At 42.1% G+C, this 20,409-nt stretch overlaps 1 protein-coding gene across 2 annotated transcripts in view; it reads right to left on the bottom strand.

Moving 5' to 3' along the window:
* Positions 1–20,409, bottom strand: part of WDFY4 (WDFY family member 4) — a 1,018,342-nt gene that overhangs the window by 835,057 nt on the left and 162,876 nt on the right. For both annotated transcript variants that reach the window (XM_078642707.1, XM_078642708.1), the window contains 2 exons: positions 7,097–7,211; positions 6,876–6,982 (listed from right to left, as the gene is read on the bottom strand). In XM_078642707.1, the coding sequence (XP_078498833.1) occupies positions 6,876–6,982; positions 7,097–7,211 (222 nt within the window). The remainder of the gene's footprint in view (positions 1–6,875; positions 6,983–7,096; positions 7,212–20,409) is intronic.

Below are 20,409 nucleotides of genomic sequence, written 5' to 3'. Positions count from 1 at the left end.
GCACCGAAGGCTGTAGAATAAGGAGTGGCTTGCTCCTACACTAATGCGCCCCCTCAGAGTCGTTCTTAGAAAATTTGGGATCCTCTACCATCAATATGCAGTTGACACCTAACTATACTTAAAGGTCTCCTCTCACAATGACATCTCACATTTTGCTAACACTTTAACTACTGTTCAAAACTGCATGACTTCTGACCACCTAAAACTAAACCCTTCTAAAACGGAATTCCTCCTCATTTCTTCGTCCAATACAATGCTGGATGGACACACTCAATATCCTAAATAATAAACCCATCACTGTGACACAACAAAATCCCTAGGAGTCATCCTTGATAAAAGACCAAATATTGAGTGGCAAATCAACAACATGGCCGAAAATGGCGATATCAACTCGACTTAATTTCAGAGCCAGATTTGAAAACTCTTGTTAATTTCTTAGTACTCTCAAGACTGAGCTAGTGTAACTCTCTCTTGATTGGTCTCCTCTAAAACCATCTCTCCCCTTAAATCCACCCTACATTCGGCAGCACGCTTTGACTGCAAGGCCAAAAGAAATCATCACATCTTACATATTCCGCTTACTCTACGAAGGCTGCCCATTGAAGCCAGGGCCATATACAAGGCTGCTGGTGTCACATACAAGTCCCTTCACACGTCCACTCCATTCTACCCAGAAGGCAAACTCAAGCTCTCCGGAGGCATCAGACCACTGCAAAAAGATGAAGCACTGCTACTTGAACCCCCAACATTTAGAAAGGAATGACTGATTGCACAATCTTTCTCAGAAGTGCGGCTAGAACATGGAACTCCATACATCTGAACCTATGCACCAGTCCACTTAGACGGCTGTCTTTAAATCGGAGTTGAGAGCACTACTCTTTCAAAGACATGTTGTGCAGTCTCAACAATGACCGTTGACATGGAACTGACTTCTTTTTTCCCTCATCTCGATTTGGGCATCAATAGCAAGGTCTTACTGTCTCAGACAATTACATGTTTTGGAAATCGTGTATCTTTGCAACAAACCTTGTTTTTTTGTAAAGCACTCTGGCTCCTTTGGGTAATGTCTGATCTATATAAAAAACATGAATTAAATAAAATAACTAAAAGAAATTCCCTTTTATGGGAAGGCAGTGCTTTGGAAGGGTAGGGGCATTTGGAAGACAAGAACATCAGGAACATATCTCAAAGGCCAAGTGCTCAAAGATCGTCTGTGAACGAAAGGGCCAGAAAAACACTCAAATCCAGAAGGAGCCATACTCCTTCAGAACTAATGAGACCAATAGGCCAATGGCATTAAGAATCTGACTAAGCATTACATTAACTACAAACAAAAGTAGGGATACCCTAAAAAATAAACATATTCATACTATCACAATAGCAAACACCTATTTCCTGAAAAAAACTGAAATGACGACACCTTCCAAAAGCTGAGGTGAGTACTTTTTTATTTGCTCCGAAGAAGCTGTGATGTAGAGCCCGCCAGCATGTCTCAGTAACTGCTCCAACAGCCCCCCTGCCTGGAATTCCAGGACATTCTATAGTTCCATGGAAACCCCAGAGCATGGGGCACAACATATCTCACCCCTTCAACAGTGAAAAGATCTAAATAAAATAAACTTTCATGAGAATAGGCAAATGTAATTCACACTGAAAATAAACACCAATAATGTAAGAAAAATAACACACTTCATAAAATATGTATGAATTACTAAGTACAGGCAATTCTAATTTGCCAATGGTATAATATAAAAATACATTTTCGACTAAAACAATAAAGTGAAAGTAAACAACAATAAAGTGAGAATAATAATAAACTACATAACTTAAATGGATGGATTTCTAAGCACAGGAAATGTAATTGACATAATCCTTCAAATGAACAAGATAATACCTTAAGAATGACGATTGAGAGGGACATGAAGTCCCATCCTCCTCTTCATCATCATTGCTTACCATATGATTCTGCACCATCTCCACTTTGTCATTAGGGACCACCAACCTGTTGTTATTCCATATACAGCCATCACTAGCTACCACAGCATGAGACAACACTTGGTCTGCACGTACTGGAGGAGAATACCACGACACTCCTTTCACAATATGGACAGGGTTCTTTATTTTTTATTCTGACTCAACATCCTTCTTTCACATACACCTTCCCTTTACAATGTTCTTTGTTTTCATAACCAGCTTGAACCGTTGCCCTGACATCCATGACCTTGCCCAAACAAGAAATATCAACAATTCTGTGACCCATCCAGCGCCGATTTAGCTTAGAACCAGTAATAGGTTCTCTCAACAAAACAATGGGTAACCCCATAGATTCATAGGTGTTGCCTGCACGGCCCATAATATTTTGTCAGCTGAACAATTCCAATCTGGTCAATTGAATTAACACCAATTGTAACTAGTCTTTCAATGTTCAAATGAATCGTTCTACCAGACCATTACTCCTAGCATGATACAATGCTGTGCACTTGTGATTAAGATCATATTTGCTGAACAAACAATTCATTTTTTTTTAAACCAGGCGCGTGCTCATTATCACTCACAATCTCATTGACATGGCCTTCTCAGCTGAAAACTCCTGGTAAGAATTCTACCTCAGTCAATATAATTCACAAAGACCACTTCAGGCCACTTTCACATTTTATCCAGCAACACCATAGCATACTGCCATTACTACTCCTGGAGCAGCTCTTCCTCCCCCTTTTGTGCTGAACAATTCTGCAAGCAGTTTGTGGTCTGTGGATAACACAACTGAAACTCCCCACAATAATGATCGAAGATGTTGAGTAGCCCACCATAATGAAATTGTCTGATTCTCAATGGTGGAATAGGTCGACTCAGACCTCCGTCATGCTATGGATACAAAGGCAATTACCTTGTACCTATAGTCACTCAATTTTTCAATAATATTTCTCCTGGCGCATTGTGGCTGGCCTAAGTGACAATAATATTGGAATCACAAAGGTTGAACAGTTTTACGAGTTTGATCACTTCTGCAGCATACTGGCAATTCCCAATCCAGGAGTATGCATTTACTTTTTTAAGTAAACTCCTAGGGGGTGCTGTCTTATGGGTATAATGGGGGAGAAACTTCGAGTAGTATCCGATCAGACCCAAGTAAGATTTTAACTGCTCCTTATTTTCTCGAGATGGAGCCTCCACACTGCTTTCCAAAATGTTAATTCTGGGTTCCACATCATTTATATGGTGTCCCAGAAAACCAATGCCTCTCTCAACACAGTAAATACTTTATTCAACCTCTCGTCATGCTTGACCACATTACTTTCAAGCATAACATTTATAATTCTATAGACAGATCCTGGATCATCAACCTCATGAGTCATAAACTGAGGAGGCTGATGACAGACTGAAAGTCATTAATTTGTAACAAAATGCTCCCAGTGGAGTAGCAAAAGAGGGAAATTGTCTGTATTCATCAGTTAAGACTATATGGTGATAGGCTGCTGACATGCCTCTATTGATAAAAATGACACCTCTTTTCAGTATACAAAACGTCTCGTTTATATTAGGCAGGCATTAACGATCCAACCAAATAGTATGGTTGAGATCGCATATGTCTACACACAGCTTCAAAAATTGATCACCTTTGCGAGAAGAACTAGAGGAGCAAACCACTCAGAACCTTGATGGGCTCTATGATGTCAAGTTCACACAAACAATCTAATTGCAACTCCCATAAAATAGAGGTATTTTGTGAACCTTATGAACCGCAGGCACTGCACTATTTTATAGCACAATCTTCTGGTGAAATCCAGTCAGTTATCCAAATTTAGCCTCAAAACCATCAGGAAGTTTCTGAATCCATATATCAGTAAAAGACACACTAATTCAACCCTCACATTTTACATTGAACATACGAGATTTGGATATATCTCGATCAGGATGATTAGGGTCCAAAATGTAGTCTAATTCACCCGACCAGCAGAAGTCACAAAAGTTGCCTGACCTCAAGATGGCGGTGGGACGTGTTGCATTGCACTGGAACATCATGGTGCGATTGCTGCCGATAGTATTTCCCAAATGAAGAGGCAGGCCCTCTACACTATTGGACTGCACAGCAACTCAACCGTGGCATGCTTACATTCACTATTACTGTTGTGGTCGCCACTGATGAAGGTAAAGGCCAGGATTAAGGGAGTCATTAGCAACTCAAATAGGTGCAGACTGGACTGGCTGGATGCAGGTTTCAGGCTAGTGGTCCCAGTGGGACGAGGGAACCACCAGTCTTATCTCCCACTCATCGTCAGTGTAATGAGGATGACTCCACAGGCGAGTTCTTGTATATTCATCCTGAAGTTGTGATACAGGAACCTCCCGCACCTCACCATAACCGCTCTAGCAGCCATCCTGCTTGGAATCCCAGGACATTCCAAGATCCATGCAACATCCCACAGCCCCAAGTGCAACAGAAACACACATACTAACATTACCTAAAACACACATATGGATACATACATGGCAATGCAGCCACATGGGATCAAAGGAACAATTAATCCAAAGGCCTTTCAGAGGTGAGACATACATTAACTATACAATCACACATGCTTCATCAACGCTCAACACATAAACTCAAGGGGTAGTCTCTCCGAGTCTGATGTTATCCAAGCTTTTTAAACTTTAATGTTTTTGGAGTCCCTCTACTTATGGATGTCTTAGTACAGCATCTTCCTTCAGCAACAGAGTGGTTGCACTTCATTGGTCTCTTATCATGAGGTTGGGGCAATGAGGAGATACTTAAAGGAAAGTGATGAGTATCACAGTTTGTTCAAGCTGACTCCACTCAGGCCATAGTTGTTAACTATAGTCTTACAAGGGGCCATATAAATTAGTGCAAATACGAAAAGGGTCTGGGGATAGCTGGTCCTCTACTGAGACAGATGTAACATTAAAAATGAATGAAGCAATTACATTCATGTTAAATTGGATGACAAGCAGTATGGTATTGTTTGTAATTTATTACTATTAACAGCATGCTCTTTTTTAAAATTACATTTTCCCTTTCCTATTAAATTCTTAATTGTTTGCAGGAGAAAACAATTACTTCCTCTGAGGCTATTTGAGGAAAGTTACTATTCAAAATGAGTTCATGCACTGCCTTCTCTGTGTGAACTGTCACTCTGTATCATAGCCAATATTTGGCTGAGCACCTGTGTGCTTTTGGAGACAGCTTGTTCAGGTTAATAAATACTTTTAAAAATTAGCGTCTGCATTCACTGGTGCGAACACTCTCACAAAGGTACATCCACTCTTAGGGGCACACCACAAGACCCAATCAGGAACAGAACTACATACTGTTCACCCCATCTGGCATTGGTAACTTTGGGGTTGTTAGACTCCGACTAAGAGAGAGACTCATGAGATGAACCCATACCTCGATGCACAGGGGGGTCACAGGAAGTACAGTAAACGGGAAACAGACATCACATCACAGGCGTTACAACCCATGCGATTACAACGCAGTCGTTACAACAACCGTATTGTTACATCGCAGTACCATTACAACGCAAATCGTTACAACAACTTGCTCTGGGGGGAGCTATAAACTAAGGAATGGTATAATTCACTGTTCCAACACCTTCCCCACTGTTGCACACAGTGGAGTTGGAATAGTAAATGATACTATTCCTAAGTCCAGCGCGCCCTCTAGAGCAAGTCGGTGTAACGACGTGCGTTGTAATGGTACTGCGATGTAACAACTTGTATGTTGTAGCGATCGCGTTATAATCACATGCGTTCTAAACACATGCGATGTAAACAACCATATTCACAGTAAAATGGTGAGCACTGAGTTGTTTCTCTCATATACTATTATGCAAATCTCCCATGAAAGCCAAGGCAGACAGATTAAAATAAACCGAGTCGATAAAACTGCCACTTTCTTAGCATAAGTTGCATGCCTGCAACAGGTCAGACACCTTTGAGCAAACTGCTGAATTAATAAGGAGATAGTAGAAGTAACTGATGAAATACTACTGAAACCAGCAGCAGCTCCTACACTATTTAAGAACTGGCCAAGATATCAACTGGGCGGAAGGGCTGGATACTGTCGTCTCAGACTGAATACTAAGTCTGGGCGGTGAACTCTGCTCTGCTTGTGGAGTTTTCTGCACTCCGCGTTACGCAGAGCTCGCCAACATCAAGTTGGCGAGCACATCGAGGAATATTCACCTCCCGGCGAGATTTTTCCTCGTTCACGATCATCAAAGTCAAATTGGCAAGCATAAGCATGGAAAATCAACCTCCCGGCGAGATTTCTCAACGCGGACCGTCAGATTTCTCATTGCGACCGCTCACATTGAGAAACCGCCCGTTCGCGTTGAGAAAGCAGCCGCTCGAGTAAAAAATCTTCTTGAATGGCAGAAAGGAAGCTGTGTCCACTTGTGCTGTGCGTGGTGCAGTTGATTGCACAGTGCGGACAAACAACTGGTGCTGAAATGTACCTCAAACTGCATTTATCTAACGCACTCCCCCGCTTATGGAGCGCTGCGTAGCCCAGCTGAGTTTTTTTTTTAACTTCCCTAATATGGATGTCATACCCTGTCTGTATGGAGAGAAGGTATATGGATCTCATGCTCTTAATGTATGGAAGAGGATGTACATGGATCTCATACCTCATCCGTATGAGGGAGGGGGTTCATGAATCTCATACCCCGTTCATATGGTAGAGGAGGTATATGGATCTCATATATGGAATGAATTGTATCGGGAGAGGTAAATGGATTTCATGCGGAGAATGTATGGGAGAGGAAGTTCATAGATCTCCTATCTGGTATGCATGGGAGAGGAAAAACATAGCTCTCATATGCGGTATGAATAGGAGAGGAGGAGCATGGATCTCATACCTGGTCTCCCTGAGACAGGAGGTAGATGGATTTAAGCAGTAGGTATCCTTGGTTCTCCTCCTCACTTCCCTCCTTCAAGAACCGGTGCACGACAAGTCGAGCTTCCTCTGTCATGACATTAAAATCCATACACATAAAGGTTAATTCAGGAACAGGCTTCAGTTTCTTTCTGTCTGCTTCACTAACTCAAGCAGATAAGTCTTTCAGCACAGACGTGTTACCTGCAGGTTTGTTTGAAATCTTCTTCCTTAGCTCCACTGTTAGCAGCACTGACAATTCCTTGGCAAGAATCTGGATGTTGGGCATTGTGACTACACCAGCAGTGTGATTGCATGCCTAGAAGGGGGTAGAAAAGTAAAAGAATAATCCAGTGCTTAATTTGAGCCGGTGGTACCCAGTGATCTGTGCCAGCACTTTATTGTAAGCACCGGCACTGACGACAGTTTGCCACATTGTGGCGCTGTTTGTTTAATGTAGAGATAAGCACAACAATGGTTGTTTATTGATACAATGTACATTAAAATGGCTAAAACCTGCTACTCAAGCCGTTCTTATAGCTTTGGGGGCCTAGAAACGTCTGAATTGTCACATTTGTAGGGTGTGATGGTTAGTAGTTGTGTTGCTACTGTCATTGGCAGTGCTGGCCGGGGCAGTAGGTGGTCCAAGCGGCAGTGACCCCTGACAAGGGCCCGGCACTTATTTTTGGCAAATTAAGCATCTAATAATCCTTCCCCCAGACAAGTGGGCTCCCACCATTACATTCAACAGTCAAACACGTGGGTCCAATATAAAAACAGTTTAGGACTTTCCCATGCAACATGGAAGAACACTACATTAGACATTCCACACTTCTTAGAGTTCACTTCAGCGTCAGGGGAAGCTATACATATGCACTCTGGGGTGATAAAAAAGTAATGTAAACATTTGAGCTGTATAAGGTTTGTCTCTATGCGAGAGGAGAGTGTTTGACCTGTGTGCAAACATATGACCATGATAATTCTAAAATTGGGAACCCCAGGTCAACTTCATACTCTATTCTGCTCCTCTGTAAAAGAGGGCACGCGTCCTCAGTGATCTCAGCGTATAAACTGAAGAAAGATTTGCTCGTCCTAAGTTTTTCGAAGAGACACTTAATTTAGGTGTTGGCTTGGGAAAGTCAGTAAAAACCTTCTTCACATCAGATCATAATCGGTAGTAGAATAACACAACCATAGAGAACATCCTCCCCTGTCCTGTAACTCAGTGAGACTACTAAATTACACCATTAGGAAATAGGTCCCCTAGTGTGTGTATTCAACTTACTCAAAAACTGTGATGCCAGCTTGTCCAGCGTGGAAGGAAGTAGTGGGACCAGTCGAGCTGTCAAGAGTGAGGTGTATAGGAGCGGGCAAGCCACTCACTATCTTTGCCAGCAACCACCATGCCTTACGTCATTCCGAGCACATCTACATTGTTCATGAGCACTTCTGCCTGTTGGCAGACCATCACTAAAAGGGATTGAGAACATGCCATTGGGAATTCTATTCTGGGGTGAATCGGCATTTCTACGCACAAAATCCAGAATTTAATGTAATGCACTTGTGCCACTAAATAATATCCGTGAAAGTCTGGGACAGACAGACCACCAGCTCTCAAGGGAGGCATTGGGCCTCCCATTTCACGTGTGACTGCTTACACCTCCATACTAAGAGGCTCAATGTTTACTGTAACTGCTTGAAGAATGCAACTGGCATCCTAATGGGTATGTTGGCGAACAAATACAGACATTTTGGAAGCACCACCATTTTAATAATTAAAATATGAACCAATAGGGAAAGTGATAGACATATCCATTGTTCAATCCACGTGCCTCTTTAGCGCTGCTCCACAGTAATGGCGAAGAAACATTGAGGTTTCAACGGTTCACATGAACACCCAGGCCTTCAGCACACCCAGAAGAGGTAGGTATATATGCAGTGGTCAGAGTCTATTGATCATAACAAAGAATATATCATAGAAACCTTTGCGAATAATAAATTATGTTTCTTCTGTGCAGTACAAAAACATTTATTCAGATATGTTATCACATGTCATAAAATTAAGATAAAGAAAGACCAAATTACTTCATTAGGTCAAACACACACTGAAGGACATCAATCTCAGTGAAATAAATATGAGAACTTTCTTAGTAAATGCACATATATTGTCTATATAATAACATTTCAACGCGCTCAAAGTGACAAGGAAAAGAGACAGTTAGGTGGGGTGGGTGTGGTTGGGTAAAGGTGAGGACTGGGTAAAGGATGTTGTGACGATGTTACAATCACGGTGATATTCAATGCAACCTTTACTGACTAATTTTGTTCATTAGTTCCAACTAGCTCTTTTACATAGGATCTGTATTTATCCATAGGTTGCTTCCTATATTAAGAGAGAAAATGCAATCCGGTCTACGTTTCGACCCCTGGATTAAGGGTTGATTGAAGCCTCATGCTGGGGTCTTCTTCAGGACTTTAAGGTGCAGGAGCGTCTATAAGTGATACAATGTTAAAATTGGAATGTATCAAAACTGAAGTGTAGAGCACAGTTGTACTGCAACTCATCGACTAAAAAGCGGAATTTCTTACTTATTGTTGGGCCATCCAGTGGCCGTTAGAGTTGGACCATCATCGGTTCCTCTGTGGCTGAAAGTGACCTAAGAGGTTTTTAAAAAAAAATTGTGGGTTTAGGTATCGGGTTGATTATGTAACCTTATCTGATTTATGCTCGGGGGAATAATAAAAGGGGCACTTACTGGGACATCTCGGGCTTTCCAATTGGTCGGTGTATTATTTTCATATCCGTCTCATCACTTCTCCAAATTCGGAAGTTAATCTTTTAGTCCACTTGTTTATTGGAGGTTAAAAAGACAAAGGTTCGTTTTGTGAGAGCGAGTCCTAGTGTAATAGAAGGACCTGATTCTAAGCTGGTTAAATCAGCAGGAATGTAAATGACGCTTGCAAAGCAGCCAAAGTTTAAGACTTGTGAAAGGGCTTATTGTAAAACAATCGTAAAAGTCCTAGTAAACCCAAGGGTCCCGGAATTGGCATCTAATCGGGTGATTCAATAAAGCCTCCAAGGGACATTACGCTGAGCAAGTCATGGCCGGTTGTATCTAAAAATGCTTTGGGCGTGTAGCATTCCCATTAGATAAAAGTGATTGCCGCTTACCATTTTATTTTATTTATTTATTTTGAGAGTTTTATACAGCGCGAACAAGATCTTTGCAGATATCAGAGCGCTTTACAAGTAAGAATACAAAGTAAAAATACAAGGTAAGAAGCGTATATACAAAGTAATATATGAGGTAGTTAGGTACAAGGTGCTAGTTACATGGGTAGGTCAAAGGACATGAGGTAGGTCACAGGTGTGGTAGTGTAGGTACACTGAGTATAGACAAACAATTGTGTCAATAGCATAAAGTGCAATAACAGGGAGCATATACTTGCTTAAGCGTGTTTAGAGTATTTAGAGTTTAAAGGTGGGCCTAGTTGAGGTGGGTGTGTGCAGGATGTATAGTCCCACAGTTGCGATAGTAGAAGGGAAGTAAGGATCGTTGAGGTGGAGAGGGTAAAGTGTGCAAAGTCAACCAGGTGCGTCAACAATATAACAATATACATAATCAACCAGGTGCATCACACATTATAACAAAATACAAAGATTGAGCGTATACACCATCAGGGCCGCATCGGAGCGAGTACTTTCATCAGCGCTGCCGGGCCGCGAGTGATCGAGCCGCGAGGTGCAGGCGCTGAATACTTCCTGGAGGCTCGCCCCATTCGGCCAATCAAATGCGGACAGCCACATCTCCGTTAGGGAGTGTGTGCAAAGTTACGTCGGGAGTCTGCTAGACTCCCAGGGTCTGAGTTGGGAAATCAGTTTGCAGTCAAAATCAAAATTCAGGCGTTTTCAGAGCAAGAACGGCATATTAGGGGAAGTACTTGGTGTATCTAAAATGGATTGTAACAATCAAATGTTCATTGAATAATCATTAGTGCAAGATGAAAAATGAGTGCTATACATTGGATGATTAGATGAACTCAGTTTGTTATACATACAAAAAACTGTGTTAATTATTACATGGCATACCTATATGTGTTCAATTCAGTACTATACATACACCGAAGAGATCTGTATTGATACATTTATAGACCATAAATTAGTCACAGTTAATTAGAGCCATTTGAGAAAAGGTGGCATCCATCTCATTCAGCCCATTTTGTACAGAGTCAAATAGCTGCATCCATTTACATTCTCTTAGGTTCATTATGGAGTTCAGATCACCGCCCCTGGGTCCCAGTGTGATTCTTTCAATGACCACCCATTTGAGAGATTCAGGTGTATGGGTCTTTGCCAGAAAGTGGTCTACTAGGGGCGCCCCCATCGTTTGGCATCTTATTCTACTACAGTGTTGCAGTATCCTGTTTTTAATTTTCTGCTTGGTTTGGCCTATATAGATCAGACCGCATGGGCAGAAAATAGCGTAGATCACTCCATTACTATTGCAGTTTGTTAGTGTTTTCAAATTGATGGTAATATTGTTATGCGTAATAGCCTTTGCTTCTATGCAAAGTGTACATGCCTTACAGCTGCTGCATTTGTAATTACCAACTATAGTAGGTAGATTCCACATTGTTTGTATGGTTAGAGCCGGTGGGGTGTCCAGCATAGAATGGAACACTAGGTCTCTGATGCTTTTAGCTTTTTTAAAAGCATGTATTGGAGGGTCTGGTGCTTCAATCACATCTGATATGATGCTCCAATGTTTGTTGATTATTTTGCGTATTTCGTTGCTCTTGCTGCAATATGTGGTGACACAAATCATCCTGTCTTCCGGGAGTTTTCGGTTTCTTGGTACAAGCAGAGTTTCCTTGTCTCTGAACCAGGCCCTTTTGCGTGCTCTTTTGACCAGTCTTTTGGGGTATCCTCTTTCCACCAACCGGCAGATAAGCTCGTCAGATTCAGCAAAATAGTCATCTTTCATGGTGCAGTTCCTCCGAATGCGGAGGAACTGCCCAAAGGGTAGATTATCCCGTAGGGCCCGGGTATGGTGGCTTGTGTACCTAAGCAGAGTGTTCCTCTCGGTGGGTTTCCTATACAAGGTGGTATATAACAATCCCTCTCGTTCTTTGATGCTAATGTCCAAAAAGTCAATAGATTCATTACTGCAGTGGATAGTGAATTTAATATCCTCTGATTGTGTATTTAGCCATTGGGTGAATGTTTCAAGTTCTTGTTTATGTCCAGTCCAGATCATAAGGATGTCATCTATATATCTGTGGTACTCCGATATGTTATTGACAAAGGGGTTGTTTGGTGAAAGGATATGGTGCTGTTCATAATCACTCATATATAGGATCGCCTGGTCTGGGGCAAAGGCAGCCCCCATGGCCACTCCCTTGCTTTGCATGAAAAATTTGTTCTGGAATATGAAAAAGTTCTTAGTCATTGCAATCTCCAGTAGATCGATCAAAAAATCAGTGGGTACCTCAGCTGGTTGAGGTCTTGAAGCTAAAGCTCTACGTATTGTTGTTAATGCCGGTTCCTGAGGAATACTCGTGTATAGCGACACGATATCCATGGTCACAAGTAATTGATTGTTTTTGTTGAATGGTTTTTGATCCACTAGGTTGATAACCTGCATGGTGTCCCTCAGGTAGGTGGGTGTTGCCTCAGCCAGGGGTTTGAGGAAAATGTCTACATATTTACAAAGAGGCTCCAGAAGGGAGCCGCATCCGGATATAATTGGTCTTCCCGGTGGTTTTGTTGGGTTCTTGTGGACCTTGGGTAGAACATAGATCGTGGGAATGCGTGGTTGGTCCACGTTCAGATATGTGTATTCTTTATCTGTGAGGAAGCCCGCCTCTTTCCCTTTTTGTGTAATACCATTGATCAAGTTTCTGATTTCTGAGGTTGGGTTCTTCGCTATCAGCCGATAGCTAACACCGTCATTCAGCTGGGAGTGGATTTCTTTTTTGTAGTCATTGACGTCCATAATGACTATTGCTCCTCCCTTATCCGCTGGCTTGATTACCAAAGTTTTGTTCTTCTTTAGACCATCCAAGGCGGCCCGTTCATTTTTGGTGATGTTGTGCTTCACATAACGTTTAGTGCTGCATACCTTAAGCACATCCTTTAATACCAAGCTCTCGTAGGTCAAAATCCGATGGTTGACCATGGCAGTCTGGGGAGTGAAGGTGGAGGGTGGTCGCAGATTGGTAAATGATCTGGTTGTGCTCGGGGTTTTATGTAGGAAGAAGTTCCTTAGCCGGACCTTCCGGAAGAATTTGGTCAATTCCGTCTTGATATTGAATACATTCGCATGGGATGTAGGTACGAATGACAGGCCTTTACTTAGGACCCGAATTTCATCCTGTGTGAGCGTTTGATTCGATAGATTCATAATTGGACTTTCTCTGCTCACCAACGGTACGTTTTTCTCCTGGTATTGATCTCTCCGTGGTTGTCCTGTTGGAAACGTACTTGTTTGTTGCTGTACCCTTGCTGCCTCGAGTCGTCACAATTCTGTGGGTTGTGACCTCTGGTCGGGCGTCTGTTCCATCCCCCACCCCTGCCACGGGGGGTCTCCAAGTGCTGTCCTCTAAAAAAGGCTGTTGCCCGGTCTGAGGATCTTGTGGGGGTTAGTACCATTGGTCTTGGTTCTGGTAGTTGCTGCTAGTTCCAGCTCCTTCGTTGTCACTACCCCCACTGTATGAGGAGTCGGAGAAGTTAGTGTATCTTCTACCTCCTCGTTGGCCGCCCCTGTATCCTCCTCTCCCTCTGTAGAAGAAACGGCCCTGGTTGTCTTGTTTAAAGTAGTCCTCAGCCAGGTATGGGTATGTTTTCTTTTTATTATAGTACTGAATGTCTTTGGCCAATTTTTCAAGTTTTTTGTTCTGTGATTCAACGTCGAAGTCCTTGAGGGTTTTGTTAAGGCGTTCGAGCGTTTCCTTCGCACTTGCGAATGCTGAGTGGCTGGCAATTTCCGCTTTAAGGTCAGTTATCTCCTTCGTCAGTTGTTCTACCTGGTCCCGTGCGGTCTCCACCCCCGGAAACCATTCAGTGGCGAGAACAATTGTTCGCCACAAAACTAAACCCCTCCTTAAATTTAGGGTTGTCTACGAATATTGCTGGTTCATTGCGAAATTGCAGACCTGTGGGTATTACATTCGCTCTGAGGTAGCCAGTTAGGAGATGACCATGCAGTTTGGTGCGGACAAGTTTTTTCTCTAGGCGTTCTAATTTGTTGATTTTTTCATTGAGTGAGAAGTCAACTGAGGTGGTATTAGTTGAGAGGAAAGCAGACCCAATTTCGCCCCCAATGAGATCTCTAATGTGGTCTTCACTATAAGAGAGGGTCTCCGACTCAAACATGGTAAAAACCCTCAATGCAATCCTTCTGCGTAAATGCAAGTATGTTTAAAAAAGAAATGAAAAGAACCCTCGCAAGACAGCTCTTGCACATAGAGTAGTGAGTTTACAATGGGGTATACCCTAAGAACTCTATGACCTGGGTCAGTTAAGGTAGGTATATATGCAGTGGTCAGAGTCTATTGATCATAACAAAGAATATATCATAGAAACCTTTGCGAATAATAAATTATGTTTCTTCTGTGCAGTACAAAAACATTTATTCAGATATGTTATCACATGTCATAAAATTAAGATAAAGAAAGACCAAATTACTTCATTAGGTCAAACACACACTGAAGGACATCAATCTCAGTGAAATGAATATGAGAACTTTCTTAGTAAATGCACATATATTGTCTATATAATAACATTTCAACGCGCTCAAAGTGACAAGGAAAAGAGACAGTTAGGTGGGATGGGTGTGGTTGGGTAAAGGTGAGGACTGGGTAAAGGATGTTGTGACGATGTTACAATCACGGTGATATTCAATGCAACCTTTACTGACTAATTTTGTTCATTAGTTCCAACTAGCTCTTTAACATAGGATCTGTATTTATCCATAGGTTGCTTCCTATATTAAGAGAGAAAATGCAATCCGGTCTACGTTTCGACCCCTGGATTAAGGGTTGATTGAAGCCTCATGCTGGGGTCTTCTTCAGGACTTTAAGGTGCAGGAGCGCCTATAAGTGATACAATGTTAAAATTGGAATGTATCAAAACTGAAGTGTAGAGCACAGTTGTACTGCAACTCATAGACTAAAAAGCGGAATTTCTTACTTATTGTTGGGCCATCCAGTGGCCGTTACAGTTGGACCATCATCGGTTCCTCTGTGGCTGAAAGTGACCTGAGAGGTTTTTTTTTAAAAAATTGTGGGTTTAGGTATCGGGTTGATTATGTAACCCTATCTGATTTATGCTCGGGGGAATAATAAAAGGGGCACTTACTGGGACATCTGGGGCTTTCCAATTGGTCGGTGTATTATTTTCATATCCGTCTCATCACTTCTCCAAATTCCTAAGTTAATCTTTTAGTCCACTTGTTTACTGGAGGTTAAAAAGACAAAGGTTTGTTTTGTGAGAGCGAGTCCTAGTGTAATAGAAGGACCTGATTCTAAGCTGGTTAAATCAGCAGGAATGTAAATGACGCTTGCAAAGCAGCCAAAGTTTAAGACTTGTGAAAGGGCTTATTGTAAAACAATCGTAAAAGTCCTAGTAAACCCAAGGGTCCCGGAATTGGCATCTAATCGGGTGATTAAATAAAGCCTCCATAGGACATTACGCCGAGCAAGTCATGGCCGGTTGTATCTAAAAATGCTTTGGGCGTGTAGAATTCCCATTAGATAAAAGTGATTGCCGCTTACCATCAGGGCCGCATCGGAGCGAGTACTTTCATCAGCGCTGCCTGGCCGCGAGTGATCGAGCCGCGAGGTGCAGGCGCTGAATACTTCCTGGAGGCTCGCCCCATTCGGCCAATCAAATGCGGACAGCCACATCTCCGTTAGGGAGTGTGTGCAAAGTTACGTCGGGAGCCTGCTAGACTCCCAGGGTCTGAGTTGGGAAATCAGTTTGCAGTCAAAATCAAAATTCAGGCGTTTTCGGAGCAAGAACGGCATATTAGGGGAAGTACTTGGTGTATCTAAAATGGATTGTAACAATCAAATATTCATTGCATAATCATTAGTGCAAGATGAAAAATGAGTGTTATACATTGGATGATTAGATGAACTCAGTTTGTTATACATACAAAAAACTGTGTTAATTATTACATGGCATACCTATATGTGTTCAATTCAGTACTATACATACACCGAAGAGATCTGTATTGATACATTTATAGACCATAAATTAGTCACAGTTAATTAGAGCCATTTGAGAAAAGGTGGCATCCATCTCATTCAGCCCATTTTGTACAGAGTCAAATAGCTGCATCCATTTACATTCTCTTAGGTTCATTATGGAGTTCAGATCACCGCCCCTGGGTCCCAGTGTGATTCTTTCAATGACCACCCATTTGAGAGATTCAGGTGTATGGGTCTTTGCCAGAAAGTGGTCTACTAGGGGCGCCCCCATCGTTTGGCATATTATTCTACTACAGTGTTGCAGTATCCTGTTTTTAATTTTCTGCTTGGTTTGGCCTATATAGATCAGACCGCATGGGCAGAAAATAGCGTAGATCACTCCATTACTATTGCAGTTTGTTAGTGTTTTCAAATTGATGGTAATATTGTTATGCGTAATAGACTTTGTTTCTATGCAAAGTGTACAGGCCTTACAGCTGCTGCATTTGTAATTACCAACTATAGTAGGTAGATTCCACATTGTTTGTATGGTTGGAGCCGGTGGGGTGTCCAGCATAGAATGGACCACAAGGTCTCTGATGCTTTTAGCTTTTTTAAAAGCATGTATTGGAGGGTCTGGTGCTTCAATCACATCTGATATGATGCTCCAATGTTTGTTGATTATTTTGCGTATCTCGTTGCTCTTGCTGCAATATGTGGTGACACAAATCATCCTGTCTTCCGGGAGTTTTCGGTTTCTTGGTACAAGAAGGGTTTCCCTGTCGCTGAACCATGCCCTTTTGCGTGCTCTTTTGACCAGTCTTTTGGGGTATCCTCTTTCCACCAACCGGCAGATAAGCTCCTCAGATTCAGCAAAATAGTCATCTTTCATGGTGCAGTTCCTCCGAATGCGGAGGAACTGCCCAAAGGGTAGATTATCCCGTAGGGCCCGGGTATGGTGGTTTGTGTACCTAAGCAGAGTGTTCCTCTCGGTGGGTTTCCTATACAAGGTGGTATATAACAATCCCTCTAGCTTTAGCTTCAAGACCTCAACCAGCTGAGGTACCCACTGATTTTTTGATCGATCTACTGGAGATCGCAATGACTAAGAACTTTTTCATATTCCAGAACAAAATTTTCATGCAAAGCAAGGGAGTGGCCATGGGGGCTGCCTTTGCCCCAGACCTGGCGATCCTATATTCCTCCGCATTCGGAGGAACTGCACCATGAAAGATGACTATTTTGCTGAATCTGATGAGCTTATCTGCCGGTTGGTGGAAAGAGGATACCCCAAAAGACTGGTCAAAAGAGCACGCAAAAGGGCATGGTTCAGCGACAGGGAAACCCTGCTTGTACCAAGAAACCGAAAACTCCCGGAAGACAGGATGATTTGTGTCACCACATATTGCAGCAAGAGCAACGAGATACGCAAAATAATCAACAAACATTGGAGCATCATATCAGATGTGATTGAAGCACCAGACCCTCCAATACATGCTTTTAAAAAAGCTAAAAGCATCAGAGACCTTGTGGTCCATTCTATGCTGGACACCCCACCGGCTCCAACCATACAAACAATGTGGAATCTACCTACTATAGTTGGTAATTACAAATGCAGCAGCTGTAAGGCCTGTACACTTTGCATAGAAACAAAGGCTATTACGCATAACAATATTACCATCAATTTGAAAACACTAACAAACTGCAATAGTAATGGAGTGATCTACGCTATTTTCTGCCCATGCGGTCTGATCTATATAGGCCAAACCAAGCAGAAAATTAAAAACAGGATACTGCAACACTGTAGTAGAATAAGATGACAAACGATGGGGGCGCCCCTAGTAGACCACTTTCTGGCAAAGACCCATACACCTGAATCTCTCAAATGGGTGGTCATTGAAAGAATCACACTGGGACTCAGGGGCGGTGATCTGAACTCCATAATGAACCTAAGAGAATGTAAATGGATGCAGCTATTTGACTCTGTACAAAATGGGCTGAATGAGATGGATGCCACCTTTTCTGAAATGGCTCTAATTAACTGTGACTAATTTATGGTCTATAAATGTATCAATACAGATCTTTTCGGTGTATGTATAGTACTGAATTGAACACATATAGGTATACCATGTAATAATTAACACCGTTTTTTGTATGTATAACAAACTGAGTTAATCTAATCATCCAATGTATAGCACTCATTTTTCATCTTGCACTAATGATTATGCAATGAACATTTGATTGTTACAATCCATTTTAGATACACCAAGTACTTCCCCTAATATGCCGTTCTTGCTCCGAAAACGCCTGAATTTTGATTTTGACTGCAAACTGATTTCCCAACTCAGACCCTGGGAGTCTAGCAGGCTCCCGACGTAACTTTGCACACACTCCCTAACGGAGATGTGGCTGTCCGCATTTGATTGGCCGAATGGGGCGAGCCTCCAGGAAGTATTCAGCGCCTGCACCTCGCGGCTCGATCACTCGCGGCCCGGCAGCGCTGATGAAAGTACTCGCTCCGATGCGGCCCTGATGGTAAGCGGCAATCACTTTTATCTAATAGGAATTCTACATGCCCAAAGCATTTTTAGATACAACCGGCCATGACTTGCTCGGCGTATTGTCCTATGGAGGCTTTATTTAATCACCCGATTAGATGCCAATTCCGGGACCCTTGGGTTTACTAGGACTTTTACGATTGTTTTACAATAAGCCCTTTCACAAGTCTTAAACTTTGGCTGCTTTGCAAGCGTCATTTACATTCCTGCTGATTTAACCAGCTTAGAATCAGGTCCTTCTATTACACTAGGACTCGCTCTCACAAAACGAACCTTTGTCTTTTTAACCTCCAGTAAACAAGTGGACTAAAAGATTAACTTACGAATTTGGAGAAGTGATGAGACGGATATGAAAATAATACACCGACCAATTGGAAAGCCCAAGATGTCCCAGTAAGTGCCCCTTTTATTATTCCCCCGAGCATAAATCAGATAGGGTTACATAATCAACCCGATACCTAAACCCACAATTTTTTTTAAAAAAACCTCTTAGGTCACTTTCAGCCACAGAGGAACCGATGATGGTCCAACTGTAACGGCCACTGGATGGCCCAACAATAAGTACGAAATTCCGCTTTTTAGTCGATGAGTTGCAGTACAACTGTGCTCTACACTTCAGTTTTGATACATTCCAATTTTAACATTGTATCACTTATAGGCGCTCCTGCACCTTAAAGTCCTGAAGAAGACCCCAGCATGAGGCTTCAATCAACCCTTAATCCAGGGGTCGAAACGTAGACCGGATTGCATTTTCTCTCTTAATATAGGAAGCAACCTATGGATAAATACAGATCCTATGTTAAAGAGCTAGTTGGAACTAATGAACAAAATTAGTCAGTAAAGGTTGCATTGAATATCACCGTGATTGTAACATCGTCACAACATCCTTTACCCAGTCCTCACCTTTACCCAACCACACCCATCCCACCTAACTGTCTCTTTTCCTTGTCACTTTGAGCGCGTTGAAATGTTATTATATAGACAATATATGTGCATTTACTAAGAAAGTTCTCATATTCATTTCACTGAGATTGAGATCCTTCAGTGTGTGTTTGACCTAATGAAGTAATTTGGTCTTTCTTTATCTTAATTTTATGACATGTGATAACATATCTGAATAAATGTTTTTGTACTGCACAGAAGAAACATAATTTATTATTCGCAAAGGTTTCTATGATATATTCTTTGTTATGATCAATAGACTCTGACCACTGCATATATACCTACCTTAACTGACCCAGGTCATAGAGTTCTTAGGGTATACCCCATTGTAAACTCACTACTCTATGTGCAAGAGCTGTCTTGCGAGGGTTCTTTTAATTTCTTTTTTAAACATACTTGCATTTACGCAGAAGGATTGCATTGAGGGTTTTTACCATGTTTGAGTCGGAGACCCTCTCTTATAGTGAAGACCACATTAGAGATCTCATTGGGGGCGAAATTGGGTCTGCTTTCCTCTCAACTAATACCACCTCAGTTGACTTCTCACTCAATGAAAAAATCAACAAATTAGAACGCCTAGAGAAAAAACTTGTCCGCACCAAACTGCATGGTCATCTCCTAACTGGCTACCTCAGAGCGAATGTAATACCCACAGGTCTGCAAGTTCGCAATGAACCAGCAATATTCGTAGACAAACCTAAATTTAAGGAGGGGTTTAGTTTTGTGGCGAACAATTGTTCTCGCCACTGGATGGTCCTGGGGGTGGAGACCGCACGGGACCAGGTAGAACAACTGACGAAGGAGATAACTGATCTTAAAGCGGAA

This window comes from Lissotriton helveticus, chromosome 5_1 (assembly GCF_964261635.1).
Source record: "Lissotriton helveticus chromosome 5_1, aLisHel1.1, whole genome shotgun sequence".
Classification (NCBI taxonomy): Eukaryota; Metazoa; Chordata; class Amphibia; order Caudata; family Salamandridae; genus Lissotriton; species Lissotriton helveticus.
This window is presented reverse-complemented; position numbering and strand designations above follow the sequence as displayed.